The sequence below is a fragment of the Asparagus officinalis genome, chromosome 1 (assembly GCF_001876935.1).
Source record: "Asparagus officinalis chromosome 1, Aspof.V1, whole genome shotgun sequence".
NCBI classification, from domain to species: domain Eukaryota; kingdom Viridiplantae; phylum Streptophyta; class Magnoliopsida; order Asparagales; family Asparagaceae; genus Asparagus; species Asparagus officinalis.
The window spans coordinates 53,047,200-53,074,060 of record NC_033794.1 but is presented as its reverse complement, the minus strand read 5'-3'; the positions used below and the strand labels follow the sequence as shown (position 1 = coordinate 53,074,060).

At 34.1% G+C, this 26,861-nt stretch overlaps 2 protein-coding genes across 3 annotated transcripts in view; one reads left to right on the top strand and one right to left on the bottom strand.

Annotated features, from left to right (window-relative positions):
• LOC109824270 (Golgi SNAP receptor complex member 1-2-like) lies at window positions 3,122-22,782 on the top strand. 2 transcript variants are annotated; one of them, XM_020390844.1, is made up of 6 exons: window positions 3,122-4,103; window positions 4,650-4,846; window positions 20,694-20,783; window positions 20,859-20,930; window positions 22,185-22,314; window positions 22,411-22,585. In XM_020390844.1, exons 1-6 carry the CDS (start codon window positions 4,061-4,063, stop codon window positions 22,449-22,451), a joined length of 573 nt encoding a protein of 190 aa, XP_020246433.1. In that variant the 5' UTR covers window positions 3,122-4,060; the 3' UTR covers window positions 22,452-22,585. The 2 variants fall into 2 exon arrangements, with proteins under 2 accessions (XP_020246433.1, XP_020246427.1); XM_020390838.1 differs by having other exon boundaries at window positions 3,698-4,103; window positions 22,401-22,782.
• The window catches only part of LOC109824262 (monocopper oxidase-like protein SKU5), a 6,583-nt gene continuing 4,078 nt past the window's right edge, over window positions 24,357-26,861 (bottom strand). Inside the window, exons 6-9 of the mRNA XM_020390827.1 lie at window positions 26,191-26,556; window positions 26,016-26,094; window positions 24,923-25,122; window positions 24,357-24,600 (exon numbers count right to left, since the gene is read on the bottom strand). Of these exons, the coding sequence (XP_020246416.1) occupies window positions 24,474-24,600; window positions 24,923-25,122; window positions 26,016-26,094; window positions 26,191-26,556 (772 nt within the window). The 3' untranslated portion in view covers window positions 24,357-24,473. The remainder of the gene's footprint in view (window positions 24,601-24,922; window positions 25,123-26,015; window positions 26,095-26,190; window positions 26,557-26,861) is intronic.

Here is a 26,861-nt window from a genome sequence, read left to right as displayed (position 1 = left end):
ATAGACTCACTATGAATTTTAGCCAAGGTTATAACTTATAACCATCATTGTTGAACATGGATAAATTTCTCTAACACCTCATTTGGTATGCGGGAATGAGATGGAATGGAATGTCCATTCTCACTTCTCATTCCTACATACTAAACACAACAATATTTTAGAAGTTGGAACTTGGAATGCTCATTCCCTAGTAATGCCCATGTGTGGGAATGAGCATTCCTATTGAATTGACAAGGAATGAGCATTCCTATTGAATTGACAAGGAATGCGCATTCTCATTTACGTGAGAATCAAAATAGTTACATAATTTTCAATTGTGCCCCTATTGATCATATAAAAAATCTTAAAAAAGAGCTCCCTCATCAATTACGTGTACACCATATCTTTAAAAGTGTTTCTATCTTTTTTCTTATCAAGCTCAGCTGCCTAAACCTAGATTGGCCTTGCCTCTAGCGACGGAGGCATATATCCCTTTAGATGCCTATTTTAATTGTAATGTCAAAGCTGCTATTTTAATTTGAGATGAACACTTTGATTAAAATTTGATGGTTTTGTCTAAGGTAGTTGATTAAAATTTGATGGTTTTGTCTAAGATAGCTTGCTCATTCACATAATCATAAGATAAGTAACTAAAAAAAGTTGGGACCATAGGATAAAAGGTCATCGTACTGAAATTCCTTCTCTTCACTAGCATATAGTGCAATAACATTAGCTGGAATGAATAATTGGCTTGAAGTATTAGAAGTTGCTTCATATTTGTTTTGACTTTCTATAAATATGCTTGTTCAATTCCATTGTACGATTTTAAAATATAACCAAATTAATAATTAGTCTTAAAATGCAATCATTTTTATCCAAAATAATTTCTATGAAAATTATTTTTTAATTAGTAAGTCAAAAGACTGGAGTTATTGCTGAGGTAGTGTAACAAAATAAAAAACCATATCAGGGAAAAATTATTTTCATAAAACATATATAAAAACTAAAATTATTTAGTTATTATTAATATATTTTTATATTTTTAAAATTCTATGCTGTTGTAAAGGCATTATTAGAAAACAAAATTTCACTCTGATTTATGAACAAATGATACGAAATATGAGAATAAGAATGAGATTGTCATTCCGACTTCATTCTCCAATCGCTCTCAACGTGAGAATGAGAATGATCATTCCATCCCCACATCTATTCCATTCTATTTCCTACTTCATTCCATTCTCACTTGGCACGATTCTCGCGTACCAAACGAGGTGTAAGGATCAATCCTTTCTCATACTTGGATGTTTACAAACGGTCTTTACGTTAATTCCTAAGTAAGGTGCTCTAGATTGATTAAACAAACCCTTTTGCTCGTTAAGCTTAATTACAAACTATTCTGGTGCATATCTACTCGAAGAATTAACGTAAAAACTAGCGTTAAAAACACGCTCTACCCAACCGAGTACTTGCCTGAATACTCCTACCAAACTCCAAAACGTGTATGTAGTTGAAATCTGCTCAATTATGTTGTCAAACTGCATAGTTAAGCAGTTAAAGAGTATGCACCTGCATAATGAAATTATGTGGGAGCATGATTTACTCGACCTCACCCGCACTTTATTAGCCTAATGTCTCTTGATTAGCGCCTCAAAAGAACCTAAGAAACATATACTACTTTAAAATCCTAAACCTAGTCAATTTTATGCAACCTCCTTTTCAAGCCACTAGTTACCGACTTACCGTTGATCATGGTCTCCAACTACCACCAAGTGTAGACGTTAACCGTCGCTATATCCCACCACAGTTTTTGCTACTGATCGCGATGAGGATGATGAGGAAGACTAGATGAGGAGTTCTATTAGTATTTCAAAGTATTATGACTTGTGAGAGTGTTTTCAGTTTGTGAAATTTTAGTAGTTTTGCTTCAAAGTGTATAACCACTTTGATTTGAAATGCTTGGAGTATTATTGTTATTCTTTTGCTTGGAGTGTTGTATATTATTTATGAATTTTTATATTTTTATATATGATACATAATATATGTATTAAATTTTTAATAAACGAATAATTCCGCATAATCATATTATTTGCTGCATAATCTGATTAATAGCTACCCGATATTGGTCCGTACGCATAATGAATCGTGTTTTAGAACATTGGTAAAAACCACTGCAGAATAGAAAATAATTAGAAAACTAAGTAAGAACATCCAAATTTTCACAAGGCAATAAAATTTCGTAGTGAAGAGCCATTATATACTTAATAACTTGTTTTAACATCGATAACCGCTGATTTGCTGAAGCTTCTTCATGTTATCAAACATTCATCTGATTAATTACAAGTTAGTAATACAACAGAAGCAAATGCAAGAGTTCTAAAATATATCTTTGATAAATTAGTGCAGTTTACAAGAAAGATTGATTTAAACTTGGACGCCTCACTAAAAGGGTTTTAGATTAAGCGTAGATGTCACCAACAAGTCAAGCACTTTATCTTAATTTAAACAATCAAGAGCTGCAGTGTTACTGTAGTCACCACTCAAACCATGAATCCACAAAACATTCAACTTGTCTTTGTCACCTCGAATTCAGTATAGAATAAGGAGTTGAATATGGAGAAGGTTTGAAGAAGATCAACATGTAGTGGAAACAAATGTATTTTTATTAAGGAATTTTAGTCCGTACTTATCCTTATCTTTCGTCAAATTTTCACATATCCCCTAGCCTTTTTTTTTTCTTTCTATAATCTTATATTATTTTGTGTATATGTTTGTGTCTATCCTTCGGGTGACTTCGAATCAATTGAAACTAAACATTGAGTGTTAGCAGGCTAACTAATTGATTTATGTGGCAAAGTTACGCTCCAATACTATTTGATTCACGAAAGCATCATGTCAGAATTTATATTCTCCTTTCATAATTCACAAGTTCATCTTATCCCCTCTGCAGTTCCCTCACATTCCTCCTCTCATTGGAAAAAGCCTTGTTATCCCAATGTTCTTGTTGTTGTACACATTGATTTGCGCCTCAAATGAAGATATTCATCAAAGAATTGTAGTTGTTGTTATCATTGCTATGCATCATCCTTCATCTTCATTAAAGTCTGAATTCATCCTTCAAGGGTGTTCGATCTCACAGCTATCATCATGATTTCAGTCATTGTCATCATGTTGGAGGTAGTGCTGGGTAAAAAGGAGAAAAAGTGGAAAGTGATTGGTGCAGGTGGAGCGGTTGGAGAGCCTTTGTCAATGCCAGTCAAGAGAGTGAAAATGCTACACATCCAGCCATCCAAGCAACAAGAAGGTCATCAAGCTGGGAGGGGTCCCATTGACAAATATAAGTACATAGTTATGTATTGGCAGATCGATCCAGAAATGTTAACTTCACCATTAAAAGGAAAGTTCATTTTTTGGATTGCAAGAAATAAAAAATTGAAAGTCAGGGGTTGTTTTCATCAACTTTGGCAAATGAAAGCATTCAATTCAAAAAATGGCCAGAGGCTTAGGAAGACTTTATTAGATCTTCTATTTATTTTTAACAAAAGTGACTGGCACTGTAAAAGGGTATATTTCCAATTAGTAAGTTAACTAACATCTGTTAGCTATTACCTAACAGGATATTCTGCTAAATATGCAAAAAACGTAAGGTTATAGCAGAAAAAATGAAAAGGCAAGGAAAGATATATGATATTTGAGAAAAGATGAAGATTTATTTGCTAAAATATTTTCTTACTAACAGAAGATGAGGCATATAAGGGCTTTATTTGGTGGAGCAAGCCGAACTAGTCATTCTCTCCTCTTCTTCATGTAATTATTTATATGTGCTGACAGCAACTCTTAATAGAAGAATGCAACTGTTTTGCACATTTAATTGCAGTTCGGGCTTTAAAAAGAGATTCTTTTTCAACTTTCTTTTCTCATATTTGTTGTAGTTTTGCACATATCCTTATGTCTTTAACCTTAGATCACTGAATATGCTTTATACCTTTTGGTTGCTCTACTTTTTGTAATGTCGTAATTGATGTCTGAGTTTATTATTCCCACCCAGTAGAGAATGTAGCTACGTACTAAATGTGGAGCTTGTATGAGGATACCTCATGGGGACATTACCCCTAAAGATGGGAAAGGTAAGGCTTTTCCTTATGCATTTTGCTATTGCTAGCAATGATTTATAATGTCTGCAAGCATATCATATTGCTTTATAAAATGTTCCTGGTTTCGTTTGATGTGCGCTCTCTATGTTTATGTTGACCCCTTTTTTGTGCTATGGGTAGTTATAGTCAGGGTAAATTTCACAAAACTACTATGAACTGTTAGGATTTTTAAAGGAAACTTCCTTAAACTGGTTTTTGTCAACCTTTTCCGCTAAACTGCCATTCTAACTGCCGTTGGTGAAAGTGATCATGCGATAAACATGTGGCCTTTTTCATAATTTGACGCGCATTCAGTTTATATATGACCTTTTTAATAATTTGATGCTCAGTCAGTTTATATAACTACTCTTTAATGCCATTAGGGTAGTTCCTTGTCGATTTCAAAGTTTGTGGTAGTTTTACCCTTGTATTTATCTTTCATAAATGAGAACTGTTATGCCATTAGAAAAATTATAAGATCTGTCTTTTTCTCCTGCAACATCTAATTGTTTATTATTACTTTAAAACATTGTATTCAAGGTTACATAGACACTGGATCACCATCTGTTGGTCCCAGTAGATCATGCAAGTCCATGGAAATGGAAATAGAGTCCCTGCTTGAGAAGTTACTTGATATTAATGATTCCATGAGCCGGTGTGCTGCAACAGCATCTGCTACGAGTTCTGTCAATCAAAAGCTTGCAAGGCATAGGGACATACTCCATGAATATACACAGGTAATTTGTTGCATTTTCCTCCTTTCCAGTTGCTATTCAAACTTGATCCAAATGTTTTTTACCAGTTTCCACACACAGTGGGCATTTGTAACCCTTTAGAATCAACCCTGAAGGTGGGGCAACAGGTTTTATAAGAAACTAAAGTAGTAATCTTAAATTTTCACATGATAGAATGTTGAAATATGTTGGTAAATCAATGGACACTATTGATAATGGTACGCTATTGTGAGCTTTTCCGAAAGTGCAGTAAAATAAAGTACAAGTGTAATATAAAAGAAAACAAATAGCATAAGATTGTGCAGAGAGAGGGGGGAGAGATAATATCCTAGTTGAAACCAAAATATATAGTGGTTCGGCTACTCTGTGTATGTCCATTCTTGACTTCTTCAAAGTTTCTACTTCCAGTGCTCCAACTGAAGCAAATCTGTACACTTGAAACTCTCTTGCTATCCAAGGGATTATACTTCAACCAATTTTCCAATCAAAGAGTGAATTCTTCCCTCGAAACGTATCTCAGTACAATGAGCTTACGTAGATGTTTTCAAAGTTACAAGATGAGAATAAAGATTAAGCATTCTCTCAATTAATTGATATCAACTTAGGCTCTACAGTATCTTGATGAAATATATCATTATCCTGCATTTAATGGAACTTGGATCTTGAGATCTAAATAGCTACATGAGTGTAAAGATGGGAACTTTGAATGTTTCCTGTGAAACGAGATTGAAGAAGTAAACTTGTAGTATATAAACTTGTAGTATATTTAAAGTGTAAGTTGCAATTTCAAATCTACACACTTGCCAACTCTCTTGCCACCCCAGAGATTATACTTCACATTTAATCAGAGAGTGAATTCTTCCATTGAAGAGTATCTCCCAATGCAGTGAGCGTATAAAGATGTTTTCTTGGTTAGAAGACGAGAATAAACATCAGCCACTCTCTCAATTAGTTGATATCAACTTAGGCTCCATAGTATCTTTATGAAACTTTGAAGTGTCCGGCACTTACTGGAACTTGGATATTGTGGTGTAAACAGCTGTATGAAATAAAGATTGTATCTTTGAATATTTCTTGTAGAATAAGATTGAAGATGTAAACTTTTGGGACATTTAAAGTGTAAGTCGCAGTTTCAAGTTCTCTTGAAAGTTAAAGTTGTTAGATTTCTGGTCAAATGATGGTTTCTAGCATAGCAAGGTCATGATTTACATAAAGTCTAAGTTAATGGTAGGCGATAGACGAAGATATTTGCCCCATTGCAAAAAACTACTAGAAACCAGTCTTGTCCTGGTCACATGCTACTCAATGGTTCATTTTCAAAATAGACCATATTTATTTACAGTGCTGGGTCCTAACAAGGATTTCAGTTGGATGCCACAGAAGGAATTAAACATGATTGCAAATGCCGCTCTTCATAAGAGCGTTAAGACTAACTTAACCAGAGAAATCGGCCTGTCTTTGATCAAGACCAAAAAAGAATTAACTTAGGATCATGTACCTATCACATGTGTCAAGTACTTGTTATGAAAAGGGAGAGGTTGTTTCTGACATGGCAAAACTCACAAAAGGGCCATTCAAGGTGAATTCAAATGAAATTGTATACCAGTTACCATGGTCTCTGCTAGATATCATATCTAAATGCAGCATTGGACACACCTAGGCATAATATAAATAGTTTGTGAGGTTAGTATTTAACATGCATCTTTGGTAAATATGAATTTGGTTGGTTTACAAGTAGAGTAACACTATCTTAACCTTGAGTACCAAAAAACATGCTATAATTAGATATCTAGGAACTTGACTTAGGGTAGATAGAATGAAGATTGGGGATTTAGTTCTAGATAGTTTTCCTACGATCCAATCTTAAAAGTCTTTTTAATAAACTGCCTTACATGTGTAACCTAGAGTCGCATGAATCTTTAAATAACTCCAACTAATCCGAGTAACATTTGAGAAATTTGATGTGATTTGGCTGTCACGACTTGATCTGGCTTGAATGAGCTTGGAATTCAATCTTCCGCGTTGATATTAAATTGAAGTCCAATTCATCCATTCTCGTTCAGGAAATGGGCCTAACCTGGATGAAAGTGCCACAGTAATACACTTCCATTAGGCGCATGATCTATTTTCTCATTGTCAAAGTCAAAATTATAGGGTTCAAGCAAATCTCTTCCTTCTTTTAATAAATATACTAGAGATTGATATGGGGAAGAAAAATTAGGTATGATATCGGATTTGGGAGCTTTCCGCTAGGATAAGTAGGATTTTTAATCGGTTATCGTTTTTTGAAGTTTATCAGCGAGTTATCGGCGATAAAAACACTTATCGGCCGATAAGTAGGCTCTAAATATCGGCTTTATCGGCCGATAAGTAGGATTTGGGAGCTTTTACTTTTTTTTGAATTTGCTCTTTGAATGTTTACAAATTATGAGATATTTGTTGCTTTTGGAACTTGGTTGATTGGTAATTAGCTAATGTTTGTTTATGGATATTGATAATGGCTTATAACTACTAAATATCAACTTAGTAAGTTAGTTTATGTATCTCATGATTAAACTATAATTATGTAGATGCGTAGATGGTTCTTCATTCTTGATGTTATCTTATTATTTGTTTGTTAATTATTCCATTTTAACTAACATTATATTTTTTTCAAGCTTATGTTTGTTTATTATTTGTTAGTATATTACTCCGATAAATACTACTTATCCCCGATTTCCGCTATCCGATAAGGATTTTGATCGTCCGATAAATCCCCGATAACCGACATTTAAAACCTTAATGCTTGGTACTAAGCATAAATTTTATGCTTGGTAGTGAGGTGGCACAATCCCCTCCACTCATTCAAATGTGGGACCACATTCATATGGGTTGAGGAGTGCATGAGAATATGCAACATTTGAATGAGTGAATAAGATTATGACTTATGACACCTCACTACCAAGCACAGTTTTTTGTGCTTGGTACTAAGCATACCCATTTTTCTCATATATATATATATATATATATATATATATATATATATATAGAGAGAGAGAGAGAGAGAGAGAGAGATCCCGCCGCGAGTTCCCTTTGAGCGGTCACAAGATCAAGCTCTCCGCCGCGAGATCCCTCCGAGCCGCTACCAACCCCAGCTCCGATTTCTGTCAGGTAAAATTACAAAAATCCTTCTTGATCCCACTCTCGATCCCTCTTAATTAAGAAAAAATCAACAAAAATAGACATCGTTGTTGATTTATTAGTTAGATCTATAGTGGGAGGTAAAGGAATGTTGACTGTAAGCTTAATTACAAGAAATGTACCAATCTCAGTCCTCCACTTTACTATAAAAACATATTAATTCTTGGACATGTTAAGAATGAGAAGGATACATAGTACTATCTCAGTCCTCCATTTTATTGAGTTAGATCTATAGTGGGAAGTAAAGGAATGTTGACTGTAAGCTTAATTATAGGAAATGTACCAATCTCAGTCCTCCACTTTACTATGAAAACATATTAATTCTTGGACATGTTAAGAATGAGGAGGATACATAGTACTATCTCTACAAACTTGCATACCTCACCACTGAATTCAATGGCCTAAACTTCCTTAACCATCTCCACAAACTCCTACGCGGTCATCCAATTTTTATTTTCTTTTTTGTACGAGGGGGATAGAGGGTTTATTGTTTCTTGTGGATGGCGTAATTAGTAAAATGACAACTTAATTTTTTGCACGAGGTTTGTTCACTAGGCTACCCCAGTCCATGTACGTATGTCTGGATTTGTTTCCTTTTCGTTTTTTGTTTGCTTGCATTTTTCTGTATCAATCTTTAATTTTTCACCATTACATCCTTAGTTTTGAAGTAACATTGAACAGAATGTTTGGAATTGGTTTTCTTCTTTAGGAGTTCGGAATGGAGGAAACAAATTCAACTAGTATAGAGTTCGGAATGGAGGAAACAAATTCAACTAGTGTAAATGCTCCTAAACCACTTATGGGAATGAAGTTTAATAGTTATGAAGAAGCTTATAACTATTATAACTCATATGCATTGTTAATGAGTTTTGGAATAAGAAAGAGCACGGTGAATTACTCTCGTAAGACTAGAGAAGTGGTAGACAGAAAGTTTATTTGTGATAAGGAGGGCTATAAATCTAATAGAGACAAGATGGAGATTCATCTTCGGCGAGAGATCCGAGTGGGATGTAAGGCAATGATGCGAGTAAAAATATTAGAGGACAAATTGTGGGAGGTCACAGGGTTTGTTGAAGAACATACAAATCATGTGTTGAGTAGTCCAGACAAAGCAAAAATACACAGATCACATCAACAATTCCATAAAATTTAAAGATGTAAAAAACTGATTGATAGTCTGTGAGAAGAAGGTATGCCTCCTTTCACTATTTTTCGCGTCATCAATGCAAGTAATAGAAGAAGGTGAATTAGTGACACCACAACAGTGCATTGATCATATCAGAACCCAAAGAGTCAACAATATTGGACAACAGTGCATTGATCATATCAGAACCCAAAGAGTCAACAATATTGGCCATGAATGCATATCTATCATTCGACATTTTCAGAGTATGACAGCGAATGATCCAGAATTTTATTTTGTAATAGAAGTAGACAGTAGTGGACAAATGAGGAGTGTTTTCTGGGCCGATGGAAGATCAAGAGCATTTTATTTGTAGTTCAGTGATGTTATTGTGTTTGATATGACATACAGAACTAATAAGTTCAGATCTCATCAACATACACTTCAACAAATCCAATAATACATTCTTACACCCTACTTAGCACAAATCCAATAAAAATACCAAATACAAATCCAAGAAAAATACCAAATAAAAGAGCAAATATAAAAAGCTTCAACAAATCCATAATATCAATCTCAATCTCTCTTTTCCCGCACTTCTCCACTTGACAAAGCTCTTGAAACTTAGGACGTCACGCTTGACTGCTTCGTCTGAACAAGCTCTGCTTTTGAACCTTTAAACTCCTCTTTATCAGATACCCATTTGAAGAATCCACAATTACTCACTTTCTAATTAGCGCATCCCAAAAATAATCGATCAGGGTTCGTCTTAGTTCAAGATCTGGAGAGTATAGCCCTCCTTCCATAATGGCACAACAATCCATGACGATTGCTTGAAGATGACTCCATGATCCATGGCTACAGATACAAAGTTTGCATATTCATAGCAATTGAAAAATAATAATTGGCAAAAAAATTGAACTACAAGGGTCTGTCCCTTTTTCTTGCTTGGAATTCTAACCGTGATTAATGATTAACGAAGCGAACATTTCACTTTTCTCATAGAGTCAGTTGTTCCCATAATTTTGGGTACAAAATTTATTTTTCAACTGAAGAATATGAGAGGGGTGATAGAAATGAACCTGCTACAAGTTGGGTCTTCACCAGTTTTATCACAGATCTCCTCAATCATGAGCACAAGACTTCTAATTCCAGCATTGTGGAGCCATACCTGAAAATTATTCATAGTTTGTAGGTTAAAATGCAGACTTTCTAAGAATTATAAAACAAAAGTACACAATGATAACCTTAATTGAGAGATTATTGGAGATTATTATAATTCAATAATTAACAAACAAAAGTTCAGATCACGTAAAGACAAGACATGCTATTAAGATAATTATGTATCCTCCTCATTCTTAACATGTCCAAGAATTAATATGTTTTCATAGTAAAGTGGAGGACTGAGATTGGTACATTTCCTGTAATTAAGCTTACATCAACATTTCTTTACCTCCCACTATAAATCTAACTTAATTGAAAAAAATAAAAAAGAAAGAAAAGAACAAGGAATCAAACAACAACGCTTACAAACATACAAAAACCCAAAAGAAACTCCTAACCTCAAGATGAAATTTTATAAATAGTAAACAATTCACCAGTGGGTTAAGAAAAATGATACAAGAGACGACCAACTCATGAGATATTTCTCGTACAAGAAAACTAATAAATCAACAACGATGTCTATTTTTGTTGATTTTTTCTTAATTAAGAGGGATCGATAGTGGGATCAAGAGGGATTTTTGTAATTTTACCTGACAGAAATCAGAGCTGGGGTTGGCGACGGCTCGGAGGGATCTCGCGGCGGAGAGCTTGATCTCGCGACCGCTCAGAAGGAACTCACGACGGCTCAGATCTGGGAGGAGGACGGGGGGAGGTGAGATCGCGACGGCTCAGATTTGGGGAGGACAAGGGGAGGAGGATTTTGGGAGAGAGAGATTTGAGGATCTCTGGGGAGAAGAGAGAGATTTGGGGAGAGAGAGCGATAAGGTCACAGACTTGATTAAATGTGGGCTTTTTTTCGAAAAAGCAAAAAAGCCCCTACAGCGCACGAAAACGGAGAGCTGACAGTGCATACACAGTTTTCTCATATATATATATATATATATATATTATATAATATAATATATATATATAATATATATATAGAGAGAGAGAGAGAGAGAGGAGAGAGAGAGAGAAGAGCAAGACTCCTATCAACTTAAGTTGATGTCCACCAAAGTTTGTAGCCACACATTTATTAATATAAAACCTTTATATATAATACATGGATCCCTAGGCAATATGAGTGGTTAAAAACTTGGTGGACATACTATTCCCTATCCACTTAAGTTGACACAATTTTACCTATATATATATATAATAATATATATATATATATATATATTCTTATGTCAACTTAGTGGACCATCCAACCAAACTTTTTATCTATTGATGATACTAGAGATCCAATTCATGAATAGACTTTTTATATAATATATATATGAGTGGATAGAAAATTTGGTGGACAAGACCTCTTGTCCACTTTAAGTTGACATAAGTTCACCTCTCTCTCTCTCTCTCTCTCTCTCTAAATCTATATATACTATATATATATATATATATATATATATATATATATATATATAATATATATATACTATATTATATATATATACATACTCTGAACATAAGAAATTGTCATATCTGAACCTTGTTATTGTATAATCGGTTGTTTAACTTGCATGTTAGTGAACAGAAGGTGATTTTCAGTAGTTTAACTTGCATTCAGCAGTCTTAAGATTCTTTCCATAATTTTCACACATTAGCAGGCCAAGATCAATGATGACAATAAATGCCTTTATTCTAAACCTTTGCTTTCAACGGTACAAATATTTTATCCATCCAATTTTGGCCATCTCATGTGGTAAACTAATAATTTCTATGCTACCTCGATCCCAGTTCTTTGAAATCTAGCCAATCATAGCTAGATTATTGGTATTTTCAGCTTCTGAGATATTCAGTATGCTACTTTTAATGGTACATGATGTAAAGGAAGTAGGCTTAGTCGTACTAGGACTTGAGATCACGGTTAGGAGTATATATGTGGTATTGGTGTGCATATTGACAGGGAACACACATACTTGAAGACATGTCATACTAAGGGATATTGACGCAAGACATATCTATATGGCTTTTCTAAACAAATAATCTTACGAACACGATGCAATGTAAATGCAAAAATAACACTAAAGAATTGTGGACTTTAACTAAATAATAAAACTTATAAATCGACAACAAATATATTAAACATCTAACATTAATTATAACTAATAAAAAAGTTAAGTTTGAACAAGAATAAGGCAATGAAAGAATTCTTCTACAACTTACAAATATGTATAGAGCAATGACTTCTTGATGAAATACCTAAGAATTAGATGTGCGAAAGATTTTGAGTTTTAGACTCAGTAACAAACACAAACAATAATTTATTAACTCTTGGTATCCCTTTGTGTTGATTCTAGATTGAAGTGTTACTGATCTTTATTGAATTTTTAAGGGAGACGAAGGCAACATATTAGGGCTGAACAAGAAAGCCTACTTGTGCTTGCTGATGAAGTTGAGGAGTTTGATCATTGTTGTTGGAGGTGCTCTAGTTTGCAAGTTGAAGAGCGGAGGGTTTTGGATCCTTCGTTTGTCCCGAACAGAGGAGATGTAAGGCAAAGTTGCAGGGTTCTGTTTTTCTGCGATCTTTGCAAAAGAAAATCAGCAGAGGCTTTTTCACGTGAAGTAGAAAAAAGAAGAGATTATTTCTCGCATGGAAATTCTAGACTTTGAGATGGACGACATATTAGAATTAAAGCGCAAGACTGAGATATGTTGGGGATTTTGTGTAAATATAGATGTATGATTGAGATTTGGTTTGAGATAAATCATTTGAAAATAAAAGATAAATAAAGAAGTCTGGTTTCACACAAGGATGCCTAATAAAAAACCATAGCTTCACGCCTTTGAGGAATTACTCTCAAACAAAATTTCTTTATTCAAATATCACAAACTTAAATACAATGAAAAGTTCACACATTCATGTATCCTATCTCTATTAAAATTCCAAATAAGAAATTAACTTCTAATCTTAATACGATCCAAAATCAAGCACAAGTTCATACACATATCCTATCTCTATTAAAATTCCAAATAAGACATTAACTTCTAATCTTTATACGATTCAAAATCAAGAGCAAGTTCTAATCTAACTAGAATTAAAGTTCAAATCAAAATTTAAATTTAAATTTAAACTAATCGAAATCCTAATCTCAATCCCCATCAAGTCTCTCCAACTTGGACGTGTTGGTAATTATCTGGTTCAAGCTGTTTGATGACATTTGAATATGGATGTCCGTGGCAAGAAACGAGGTATTTGTGGGTGTGGTTATCAATAGTTGACACAACTCCATTATAAAAAATCTAAAAATTTGGTAGCATGGTAGGAGACGGCAAGCAAATTGGTGGTGTAGTAATAGAGGCATCAAAATTGCAAAGTCCATAGGCTCGTGATATGGAATAAAACATTGAAGATTTTGTTATATCCATATAATTTGGGAGGCCCAATTCATATGCACTTGCTCCAATCCGTTTAACAACTCAATAAGATCTATTTGTCGTGCGTGAAGCTTTTTCATAGTTTGTGGTGGGAACCTCTTAGGTCGCTTCCAAACTAAATCCAATTATTAGTCACAAATTCTTGCAAATAATTAGAACTATCCACTGCAAATTCATAATTTTCATTATTCTTAGTCAATTTCTACAATGTCTGATCATGAAAATTAGGCACATCCTACGCAAATGGATCTGCTAAATCATAATGTCTATGAGCTAAAGGCACATGAGCTAAATCACTTGGCTTCCTAGGATGACAAGCACAATTGGGTTCAAACAGACTCAAATTTAGAGATTTATCTTCAAATATCTTGATAATTTTTTTAAAGTTATTAAACTTGCCAACTTTGGGTTCATCACATAATATAATGCTTTAGGTGACATGTTCTCTAGCTTTAATTCAATAACTCAGAAAGGACGTCTGGAACCTCAGGGGATTGTAGCAACTCACTGTTAAAAAACTCATTTATGGCTACTATTGCAAACATAAATTCTACTGGAGTACTCTTCCCAACAATTAGTTTTTTATTTAAGATGTGAACATATTTAGCTTTGATTTTTCTTAGTTACAGTGTCACTCTTAGTAATTTGATTCTATTTCAACTTTAAGAGAGTCAAAGTTAATCTTTATACCTTCGTAGCTGAAAATAAATTTGTTCGATTTTCCATAACTAGTCGCATTAACCTCGTACAACCATGGTAATCCTAGCACAATGTGATCAACATCCATAGGTAGAACGTCATACTAAATACGATCAGAGTAGGTAGAAGCTGGATAGGAACTAAATACCTAGGTAAACTAGTCTTATCTGCCTAGGTTCATTATATGGTTGCAGGTGTGATTCTGTCTTTAGATTCATCTTTCAGTGTTGTCTTGGCTATCACATTGTTGCAACTACCTCCGTCAATGACAAGTTCATAAATTTTCTTATTAATTATCCAGTATGGAAGATAGTGTTCTTATGCCGAATCCAATCATCTTAAGTTTGTGAGTAAATCTCATAGCTCCTAAAATGTTTGCTCTCCATTTGCGAGCATATAAATGTTTTCATCTAATTCATTCCCACTTTATTCTATAACTTTACTTTCTCTATCTAGATGAGAAATTTAACTATGGCATTGATAGACATAGTGTCCTAAATCTTGACAATTAAAACACCTAGTGGAATTTCCATCTTCTTTAGATGAACAACTTGCATCTAATTTTTCTTTAGAACTTGAAAAAGTTTTAGCAATGATTTTCAAGTTATTATTAGATGACTTTTTATATTTTCCTGGCTTGGGATTAAAACTTTATGGTGCTAGAGGTATTAAGGTATTGCTCAAATTTTTGGACTATTTGATACACATGCCCTGGTGAGGTCACAGTGGGGACTCAAATTCTAGAAAGGGTGGCTATATGGTCTTTTTTCACTTTGCATTAGACTATTAATTTGCCAAATTTATTCATATATTCATTTGTATACATGTTTCCTTGACGTAAGGTGTTTAGTTGGTCATATAGTCGAGCTTTACAAGTTATTGGTAAATATTTTTCTTTTAAATTTTCTTTTCTCTCTCCCAAAGTTCTATGGGTGGTTGCCTAGAAGACTCTAACTAGATCTCTAATGAAGTCTAGTGTATCTTGTCAGCACCAGATAATTTCATCTGAGTAAAACTAACCCTTGGTTTTTAGACATATTGTACCAATCAAAATAGTATATTAGCTAAAAAGTCACTTAAGGCTTGGAGATCATGTCTACCATCAAAAGAAGTAGTCTCATCCTAACATTCTTTGTAATGTATCATCTAAATATCTTCTGCTATCATAACCCCTATCGTCATATAAAGCATGTCTCATATTGTTATTTTGTCTAGAGGATATGCAGCGATCTATGTTACCCGGATACTTCTATAATGAAACCGTACGCGTACCGGACACGTACTCAACACTTTCCCGTATCCAAACTTCATAGACACTTCTTGAATATATGCATGCATTTATTATAACATGTACTCAATTATACGATATATGTGTTAATTTAAAACACTTGTCAAAGACTTCATGGATATAGAGCTTACACTTCACATCCGTCTTTTAAAACTAATGAGATACGGGTCGGATTCGTTTCAGTCCATACCTAAGTTTAAAACTATATAGTTAATGAATCGTTTAGATGTCTAGTAAAAAAATGAGTAGTTTACAATTCACGATAATCAATATGATAAAAAAAACTCAAAAATGTGATCGGAATTTTAATTCTAATGACACATGAAGGGGAAAAAATTATCTTATGTACAGTATTAATTCAATATATATGTAGTTGTATCCCCATACCCTATATTTTATAGTTTTGCCGTATCCCGCACCCGCACTCGTACCAATACCCGTGCCCATTTTCATGCAACTTAGGTAGCGATCTATTGTGTTGGTTTCCCCCTCTAGGTGGTGTACCCTATCAAGTCGTACATCTGGAGGTAGTTGGGCACGTTCATCCTCATCCTTATTCTTTGATGCATATCTTGCTTGGGGAGTCTCTCGCTTAGCTACCCAAGCATTACTATTGGTCATCTTTGTAGTAAGGTCCCACACTCAATTTTATCCCTTATATGGCTTTCAAAATTTCTAAAGTTTGAATCCATATTAGATTCAAACTTAAAGCGTAGAGAATTTTTTCCAGTTAAAGATCAACCAATATCTACAAAACCTAGAGATTGGTGATAATTGGTTATTAAACATATGCCACATGAGTACAGTGATACGTACTTGGAAGCTTATTGAGCAGTTCTGTATATGATTGATTTTAGGTTATGTTTCGACATTTGAGTTTAGATTGAGCATAAGGTAAAATGTAGGTAGTTTGTTGTAAAATTTTTGGAATAGATGATTAGTTGGTCATTCTTGGGAAAGGTCTTTCTACTATATCCTAAACATTGTAGAAAGCTCAAACTCAATTTGATGTTAGAGCATTTTGTTGTAGATATCATACGTATAAATTGATCTTTCAGTGTCAGCAATCCAAGATCAGTTCTTGCTAATTTTGGGAGAAATTTGTATGTATATATGCGTGAATACTTGCATGTATGGATGTTTTATATATGTATCAATGCATGCATGGAAGGAGAAAAGAGGGGGGTAGCTATTCCAAATCTTTTTTAAAATCTACATTTTGGTCCATTGAGAATTCAAATCCATAGCTTTGTGTTTATCCCTTTTCTTTTCCCTTTTTAGTCTTCTAAGACATGATTTCAGATTCAAAGATGCATATTTAACAGCCGACGTACTTTGCATTATCTTCTTAAAATCCTTCGATCAATTCAAAATAGACATTTTCTTTCTCAAATAAATTCCTCTTCTTCATTCACTCATTAGCAGCAATTGCAGAAGTTTGACAACAAAAGACAACTTGAGCAACTCCAAGTGAAGACTTGTGTTCTTGAAGAACCTAATGACCCAAACATTTCAAGTTTCTTTTCTAGCACTTCTTTGGTTGGTAAGTGAAATCTGTAGGAAACTTTATGTGCAATGACTTAGGAAAATTCTTCATTCTATCACTTGATGGAGATTTTCTAGCTCTGAAGGGTGAATTTGATTCATCCCTCATAAATGGGGGCACATAGAATCTATTAGATTATACCATTATGTTATTGCATTCGCGAACAAACTTTTTTTTAATTAGATTACTAGCTAAACTTATGGTCTGCTACCAAACCTGACGTAGGTTAAATCTATAGGGCTTTTCTAAACAAATGATCTAATAAACACGATGCAATGCAAACAAAATTAACAATGAAGAAAAATGGAATATAACTATAAATAATATGACATATAAATCAACAATAAATAAACTAAACTAATGATAAAAAGGTAATTTTTGAATAAACCAAAGGCAAGAAATGAATTCTTGCACAAATTGTAAAGCTGTAAAGAGCAATGACTTCTTGAATTAAATAAGTAAGAATTAAACTTTCAAAAGATTTTTAGTTTCGGATTCATTACTGAGCACAAACATTAATTCATTAACTTTTGATGAGCCTCTGTGTTGATTTTGAATTGCAATATCATGTATCTTTGTTAAATTTGTGAGGTAGACAAAGGCAACAGGCTAGGGCTTTAATCAAGAAAGCTTACTTGTGCTTGCTTGTGAACTTGAGCAGAAGTTCGATCAATGGTACTATAGGTGCTCTAGTTTGCAAATTGAAGGAGACGAAATGGAAGTAGCAGGGGGTTTTGGATCCTCTATTTTGTTACGAATAGAAGAGATGAAGGTGAAGTTGTAGAGTTTTGTTTTTCCATGATCTACTTGCAAAAGAAAATCAATAAAGGGTCTTTTGTGCGAAACAGAGAAAAGAAGCGATTGTTTATCACATGAATATTTTGGACTTTGAGATGACGTAGAAGATTTGAGAATTTAGGTGTAGGGTTGAGATCTGCTGAGGATTTGTGTAAATATAGATGTATCGTTGAGATTTGATTTGAGGGAGATCACTTGAAAAAAATAAAATAAGGAAAAGCCTGGTTTTGCACGCGGACGCCTAATGAAAAATTATGGTTTCACGTCTTTGAGGAGTCACTCCATAATTTTTCCCAAACTAATTTTCTTTATTCACATCTCATAGACTTGGAATACAATGAAAATTTAAAATCCTATCTCTACTAAAATTCTAACTGATACTGACTTAATTCTACTAGAATTCAAATCAAGAGCAAGTTCTAATCCAGTTAGAATTAAAGTTCAAATCAAATACTAATTAAAATTTAAATCTAAGTTAAACCAAATCCTAATCTTGATCCCATCGGATATGATATAGAAAGTTTTACCTTTCCTAAAAGAATAGAGAGCATACTATTTTTGAAAGACATGATCACGATTCTAATTGTATTAGACAGTAAAAATTCAAGCTTCAATTTAAAATTTGATGTTACAGATTAAGTTTGTTAAGGAAAGGGTTAAAACCGACACTAAACAAAATAAAAAAGCTCATTGAATCAAGTTGTTATTACTTTATTTTTTATTTCTTGGGTTGTCAGGTTAGGTAATTTGGTTCAAGAAGCCACCCTGGATTAGTATGCATGAACTGGATTATGTTTTTGTGTTGCAGTTAATTAGATAATAGTGGGTTTAGTGCTAGGCCTTGTTAGATCTATCAACTATGATTATCATTCTCTCTTATCATTGTCTCATCGCGAATGCTCACAAACCAATTCAAAGATTTTTCCAAACCTTGTCGATGAGAAACGGACGATGGAGATCTATTGAGGGTGGCTATTCGGATAAAATAAAATAAAATAAAAATAATTGTTGCATTCCTCATATAAAAAAAATATATATATAAATGATGGGTTTCATATCAGAGCTCTTCACATGCCAGCAATTTACATACTTAATACTAGCTGTAATTCACATACATGATTTCTCACAAACATTCTTCTCTCCCCTCAAATAAAAAACAAAAGCTTTTTTATTGAAAACTTAAGAAGACAAAAATAATCCTAACTCAAAAGAGAGAACATCAAATACATCCGTACTAAAAAAAGATATCATCACATAAGATCCTAACCAAATAAAAAGATAAAATTAAGTAAAATCAAAACTAATTTATCTAATCCTAATTAAACCAAATCATATATAATCTTTATCTTCTTCCAGATTTAGATCTGCATCTGTTTTGCATCAAATTTCCCCCTCTTAAAGAAACTCGCTCTTGAGTTTAGAGTTAGATTGTATTGATACACTTTAAGTTGTTGTATTGCCGATGTCGAAGCTGCAATAGTGGATATCTTCAGCTCTGATGCCGAATGATGAGGAACAGATGGTAGGGATCAATTGGAGATGATTATTTTGATAAAATAAAATGAAAATAAATAACTGAAATGGCATTCCTCATTTAATAAAGAAAAGATACAAAATGATGGGCTACACACTCGAGCACCTCACATGCTGGCAATCTACATATCTAATACCATAATACTATCTACAATTCAGATGTAGAGTTTCTCACAAACATGCTTCTCTCCTCTCCTTAAATGAAAAGCACATATTTATTTATAGGAAAACTAAGAAGATAAAAAGTCCTAACTCAAAAGAGATAACGTCAATAACATCCTAGCTAAAAGAAGATAATCTTATAAAATCCTAAGTAAATGAAAAGATAAAATCAAGTATAACCATAGCTAATTTATCTAATTGTAATTGAACCAAATCAGATGCAATTTTCATAAAATCTTTTTCCAAATTTAGATCTGAATTTGTCCTGCATCACTTTGTCCTTATTTGATGTCGTCCTCATTTGAAACCATGTTGGCAGATTTAATAATTCACTCATTTTTATCCATCTTGTTGCATACTCCACCAATGCCATCTTAGTATTATTACTCAAGGTGCACATTTTGTAACGTCGATTCTTTATTAGAACAAAACAATAGAAGTTATTTCTCAATTGTCCAACATTCTGACAGGTCAAGCATGGGTGATCTTATATCTTAATAATGGTTTCCCTTCAATCTCATGTGTGTTCTATGTTACGTAGTAATTCATTAATTTACCTGTCAAAGCTTCCAGCCTATCTTGAGTTCTATGAGTAACATCATTTTTGGTCTCATTGTCCTAAGTAGCAATATGGTTGTGGTTAATTTTTTTTGTCCATCTCTCTGAATTGTACCATCCTTCTTTTAATTTATATATTTGGATTAATCACATTCTGTTTTCTTTATGTTACTATTATTTTCTTTAGTTGCTGGAGTTGTCTTTCATCTGGATGACCAATTATATGTTCTTTTAATTTTCTCTTATCTTGCTTCTCGTATACTGCATACATCATTTACCACATGTTTATCTTTGCATGTTGTTTTTCTCAAACGGTTGTTATATTCATTTCAAATAGCAAATCCTTGTGCAATTTCAACTCATGCTAATTGGTATAATATAGGAGTTTAGACGAACGAAAGGGAACTTGAACTCCATGAGAGAGCATGCTGAACTTCTTACCTCTGTTCGAGATGATATCAGTGAATCAAAGGTGAGACTGGTGTGCTTACCCAATATTAGTACTTGATTATTGCGATAATTGGTCGTCATTGACTATTTTTTACAGGCATCCGGAAGTTTGTCACCTGCAGTGCAGTTATTGCGAGAGAGAGCTTCAGTTCATGGTAGCATAAGCCATGTAAGGATCTCATCTTTGCAGATTTATATGATAATTCACAGTAATCCATTTTGCACGAGAAAGTTTATTAACATCTAAACGTCGGTTAATCGCTTGACGGATATAGAATCATGAATCCTCAGCATGCCTGAGAAATGACTTACGTCCTTATTTAAAGCCAGATGATCATGGCATTATACACAAACTTAGTAGTTTTAAAATGCATTTCTTGGGATTTCATCTGAATGGAGTATGCCTTTTGGTTTATTTGATTGTTTCAGAGTTTCAGATGGATCTTTTGTCTGTCGGGGTTATTTCTTTTTGTAACATGTTGAGCTAGACTTTGCGGCAATTTTCACGGTCACACATGTTTGCAACTGAAGAGATGATTCATCAGCTAATTGGATAGTAAACTTATGTCATGATATGTTCACTTCTTTTCAAATGCGATTATATAGTATGAGTAAATGCATGTCAATTGGTATGTGGAGCAGTAGGGGGGGGGGGGTATGAGATTCTAGCTATATGTCGAAAAGAAGGATTCTGGAATACAATTGTCCCACTGCGTCGTATATGCTTGTGATGTGTGCACAAACACACAGAAACATGGGTTCATGTCCACCCAAGTTTTGCTAGCTCACACATATGCTGACATATTCCTTTGATAACTCCCAGTTATGTTTAACCCAAGATGTCAGTCTTGGCTACTTGAAAAGGCTGAAATTGAATTATGTCATTTGTAACTAAGTGTGCCTTGAATTTATCGCTATTAAAATGTATATTATCAAATAAAGTCATAGTAGGTATGAGAGTGTTGCAAATATTAGAGTTTTGTATATATTCATTGGGTCCAAAAGAATTCCAAGGACCAGTTGTTTTAGGCACTGCTAGTAAAGAATCTTGACATTACAGGAGGGTAAACCATCTAGAGTACTATGATGGGAAGTAAAAAATATAACTTATTGTCACATCATCATTATTGTGATATCTCAACTATAAGGGAGAAATAATGTCGTGGGAGAAATAATACCGTATGGAATTCATGGTATTATTATAAATAAAATAGTGTAGGAGGTATAGGTAGCTACACCCTCATAGTACAAGGGGTGTATCTGTAACTAACATTTTTTTCCTTTTTCTTGATTACAAACATTAAACTGCGTCAAGACAATCTCATCTAATTGTAATCACATAAGTACTAGCTGTTGAGTTGAATTCCCTGGATTTATTGATTCAACAAGCACTAAATTATCCAAACAAATTGCTTGCATCCAGATTGATGAGGTGATAGGCCAGGCTCAAGCTACAAGATCGGTGCTAGGAGCACAAAGGGCTTTGTTTGGCGATGTTCAGGGGAAAGTCAAACATCTAGGCGAAAAATTTCCCATAATACGAGGCCTCATCGGTATCTCATCTTTCATCTTCTACAAAGTCTTACATTGATTTGTCTTTTATTTTTGTAATTGCTTCTTACGCCTATAATAATTGAAGGTGCCATTAGGAGGAAGCGTTCAAGGGATACTCTCATCCTTGCTGCGGTGATTGCGGCCTGCACATTGTTCTTGATCATTTATTGGCTCTCAAAGTAGTCTGCAATGAATCGTGCAATCCTCAAACGCTACTGAAATAAGTAATTTCACGCATCCTCTGTTAAGTAAATTGGTACAAACATTGGTTCGCTGTTGTTATTGTTATAAATGGACGATGAGAAAGGATAATGGGGGAGAGATGAATAGGTTGAGAGTTTTGGTTTGGGTTCAGATTTTGATCAACTTCAATGTACAGAATTTGGAAGAGGTTTTACGTCAGAAATATTTTATATTTAATTTGAACAGTTGCCCCGTGGATTCAATGTACAGAAATATTTTTGTTATTGTTAATTTTTTTAAATTTTTTTTGGCGCTAAAAGAATGAAATAATAAATAATCTGAAAGAGTAGTTAGTGTACTACGTTTTTCCTACTACTTAGACATTACAATAAAACTATGTTTGGATCACAAAAACGTTATAGAAATGTTTTCTATAAAGTTGAATAAAGTATGTTGTTTTATAGAAATTAATTTCCTTTCAATATGGGCAGAAATTGCCCAGAAATCTAGCGCATTTATTTAAATAATAATTTTTGTACAAACTTATCCATTTTCACTTCTCAACTCATTTTCTTTAAAGTTGACTTTTCCTCTTTTTCGTACTTTGAACCAAACAAAGGAAAGGTAAAAATAATAATAAGAAAACACCACATTTTAAATTTCTATAAACTTCTCCTGCAGTTTTTAAATTTAATATTTGAGTACTTTTCCTTTTCTTTTTTTTATAATACAGAAATTTAACCAAATAGCCCCTAAGTGAGCTCATTTGCCATACTTTGCTGCAAATTAAGAAGAGGAGGTTTTGTTAACTTGTATGAGCTTTGGAGAGATGAATCCTTGTGAGTATTTGAATGAGGTTTTGTTTGTTATTTAGACTATTTAACAACAAGAGCTAATTTTTGCTAGAACCTCTTGCCAAATGCCCAAAATTTACACAATAATTTGACGTTAATTGTACGCATAATATGGGATTTTTCGCAAAATATCTACACTTTGCTTCCCATATTTTTTTTTCCAGCCTATGTATATAATACTTTCTCCAACCTTAGACGAGCATTTAAGAAACTGAAGTTATACATAAGTTCGATAGTTTTGAGGATGTATAATTCTAATTCTTGGATTTTTGTAAGACTATTTAACAACAGGCAGCAAGAGTTAGCAAGGCCCGTTGGGCTGACGTACCATTTTTTGTCTTCATTTGTTCCATTAGAAAGTTGAACAGAAGGTATAAAGTCGGATAGTTGGGCAAGAAATTATGTCTCTCTGCTTCTTTTTTCAGCAAATTTATAGGGCAGACCGGCAGAGTATATGACTTTGGCAGGATCCGACAGCGATTGGAGAAACAAAAAAATTTTCGAAATAAGATTTTGACGCTGACAAAATGCTGTTTTCCAGAATACAAACACCATACTCAATATACCCAACAAGCCTTTTGTTTGTGCTTTCCTCATGGTTCAGAATAGAAAAAAGATAAGTGTACTATAATTTTGCTATTACTTTCGCACCATAAGAAACAAAAAAAAGAGGTCCTTTCTTAAAAGTTGCAAAAAAGTGATGAGTCATTGTGGCCTCATCAAATTATAATAGGAAACCGAAAGAAATCTTTTAATTACCAAATTGTCATTGTCAGAGGACTTCGCATTAATTTTCTCAAAAAAGGGTGAATCAAACATCCCTTTAACATATATGACATGTCAAGAAAAAGAAACTATTATAAGATCATACCATTGCTTAAATTCCCTAATTTCAGAACTTAAATGTTCTAGAGACAAAAAAAAGGAAAAGAAAAGAATGAAAGAAAGAATTTAGCCGATAACAGCAAAAAACAAGGGGAAATAATCTAAAAAGATGTAAAAACATAAGCAAACTGATAATAAACCGCAAGGGCCTTAACAAACTAACAATTCTTACAAATTGAACCCAGACTAATTCAGCCAACGTTCCTCAAAAATCCACAAATAATCTCAAATTGTCTTCAAAATCTAGTTACTGGAAAATGGCAAGCTAGCGTAACCAAAAGCAGAACAGACAGTATCAACTCTGATCTCACACGCAAAATTGGAGAAGACGAAGAACCGTTCTTTGAATGAGGCTTTTGCGCCCTAAAAAAGAACAAAATAAACGGGTGTCAGCAAGAGAGAAGAGCGTATAACGTAACATCACCCTTCTATATATTACATCAAAAAACCGAAACAACTTTATATTTAATATTTCCTGCCAAAAGAGGGAGGAACATGCAACTAATATGTATGATACGGGCTTTTTTCCATTGCAGTCCCTCAGATTTTTCATATTTGAAATTAATTTCCCCCAACGTTTTTAATATTTGAATCAGTCCCCCCAACGTTTTTAATATTTGAATTTAGTTGCGGGGGGAGCCCTCATCTATTATTGGATAATGAGATTAGAGTATCAGTAACATACTTTTGCTTATCCTTGAGAAGGCCGCAGTAGAGCGCATTATCTGGAGCAGGCATCTCCGATTTCTCATTAGCCTCTGGATTAACCACCCTTAAATATGTTTCCTGTCCAAGATACCATGCGTCCAAATTTTCTGTACGAACATTCCAGAATCCAACATTATCGAGTGACGCAAAGACGGCTGTCCATGCTCCTGGGTAAACCTAGAACGTACACAAGATTCAAACAAATCTACTGCATGTAGGAGTTACTGTTATCGATGTTTGTAAAAAAAAAAAAAAAAATTAATTATGGAGATACCGCTATCTGCTTTGAGCTAGGGTGAGGCATGCCCTTAGGAAAACATCAGAAAGCATTCAACAACTAATTAAATATGAGGGAAATCTCCTTGTTCATCTGCTCACATTCAGTGTTGGGATGTGAGGACAGCAACAAGAGCCACAGCATGAGAGGGAGCGGCGTATAGAAGAAGGTTAAGGGAAGACATCCTCCTCCTCTAAAGTAAACATACGCATCACCTCCCTAGAATTTTAGCGTGAAAAATAATGCATATGTGGACTCATCAATTGTTAATGCAGACACCTATTTCCTAACGGGGTTTAATCCCTACTATTGTGGCGGGTAGCACGCAGGCTTCTATCTTGAAGCCGCGCTCAACATGCATGCATATCCCTGCCTGCATAATTCTGTTAGAATTCACCATGATCTTGTTGTGTATTGTTCCATGTTTTTGTTGTTGACGTTGTTGTCATCATCAATATTGTCGTAGGGTACAAAGCAGTTGTTCCTTAAACTCTCACCAAATAGAGATTAGAATGAATCTTTAATGTTCTTTACTTCAGAAACATAAGAAAGCAATCGTATAAAAACTGTAGGGCAACCAAATACGAGAAGCAGGCACTGCACGTAGTAACCTCAGTGAAAACTTGTGAGATGGCTGATAATAATTCATACGTGTCTTCAAGGAAAGGGTGAATGACCAATTATAGTCGAAAGAGAACCCAACATTTTGCAAAAGAAAGCTAAACTTAATGGTGAAGAAACAATGTAAAAAAACAGCTGTAAAAATTTCAAAATAAATTTTGGTGGCATTCACCTGTATTGTGCAGCGAGCAACACCATCCCATTTATTATATGTGCCTCTGCTTTCCTCAGTCCACTCCCCATAATCCATCCTGTATTTAGCGAACTCCATTAATAGAGCAGCATAAAGACGATGCCTACAAATTATCCTGTTACTTTAAGAGAAAAAACAAAGATATCGCCCGTACCCAGCAACAAAAAATGCATATCCATCCATATGGTAAGTCTGAACTATGGTACCATTGTTCTGGAATATTATTTCCATGAAACCACGGTATGTACCATTAATCACAGATCTTCCAATTCGAGGTGCACCCTTCATTGGCCTACTCGGGAAATCAAGCATATAAACTCCTTTCTTATCATACTCATCAGCAAGGATTAGAGGTGTATCGGGAGGAGAATATGAGATTCCATTTAGCGTAGTTCGATGCTTTCCATTAATGATTACGGGAGGCATATTTCTAAGCTCATACACCTGTGTCACGTTTATTGAACCATAGTGGAAAGATCCTTGAGGGTTTGGACGTGCAGCACCAGCGCTTACATTTGTTCTGATAAATCATAAAGCACACTCTCAAAATACATAACTAGTGACAACAAAATTATACATACAAAGGTACAGGAGAAAAATAACGCGAGCGAAAGATTGTTTCTTCAAAAGTCACATTAAGGGAAGAGGGCTTGACAGGTATCTATCATCAATAGAAAACGTAAACCAGTTGAGCAATAATGAAGAGAGTTCTCTGTGTAAAATACCATAAATACTTATAAGAAAGGATATATATCACCAAACCTAAAATTTTGGGGGTTGGCATTTTGCACAAAACACCCCAGAACTTTAGAAATTATAAAAAGA

Bases quoted from the DNA above. Each gene is read 5' to 3' on its own strand.
- LOC109824270 (XM_020390838.1), top strand. From the start codon at position 4,061: ATGAGGATACCTCATGGGGACATTACCCCTAAAGATGGGAAAG. The intron at 20,784-20,858 runs GTGAGACTGGTG...TATTTTTTACAG, and splicing joins ATGATATCAGTGAATCAAAG to GCATCCGGAAGTTTGTCACC. The intron at 22,315-22,400 runs GTATCTCATCTT...TAATAATTGAAG, and splicing joins CATAATACGAGGCCTCATCG to GTGCCATTAGGAGGAAGCGT.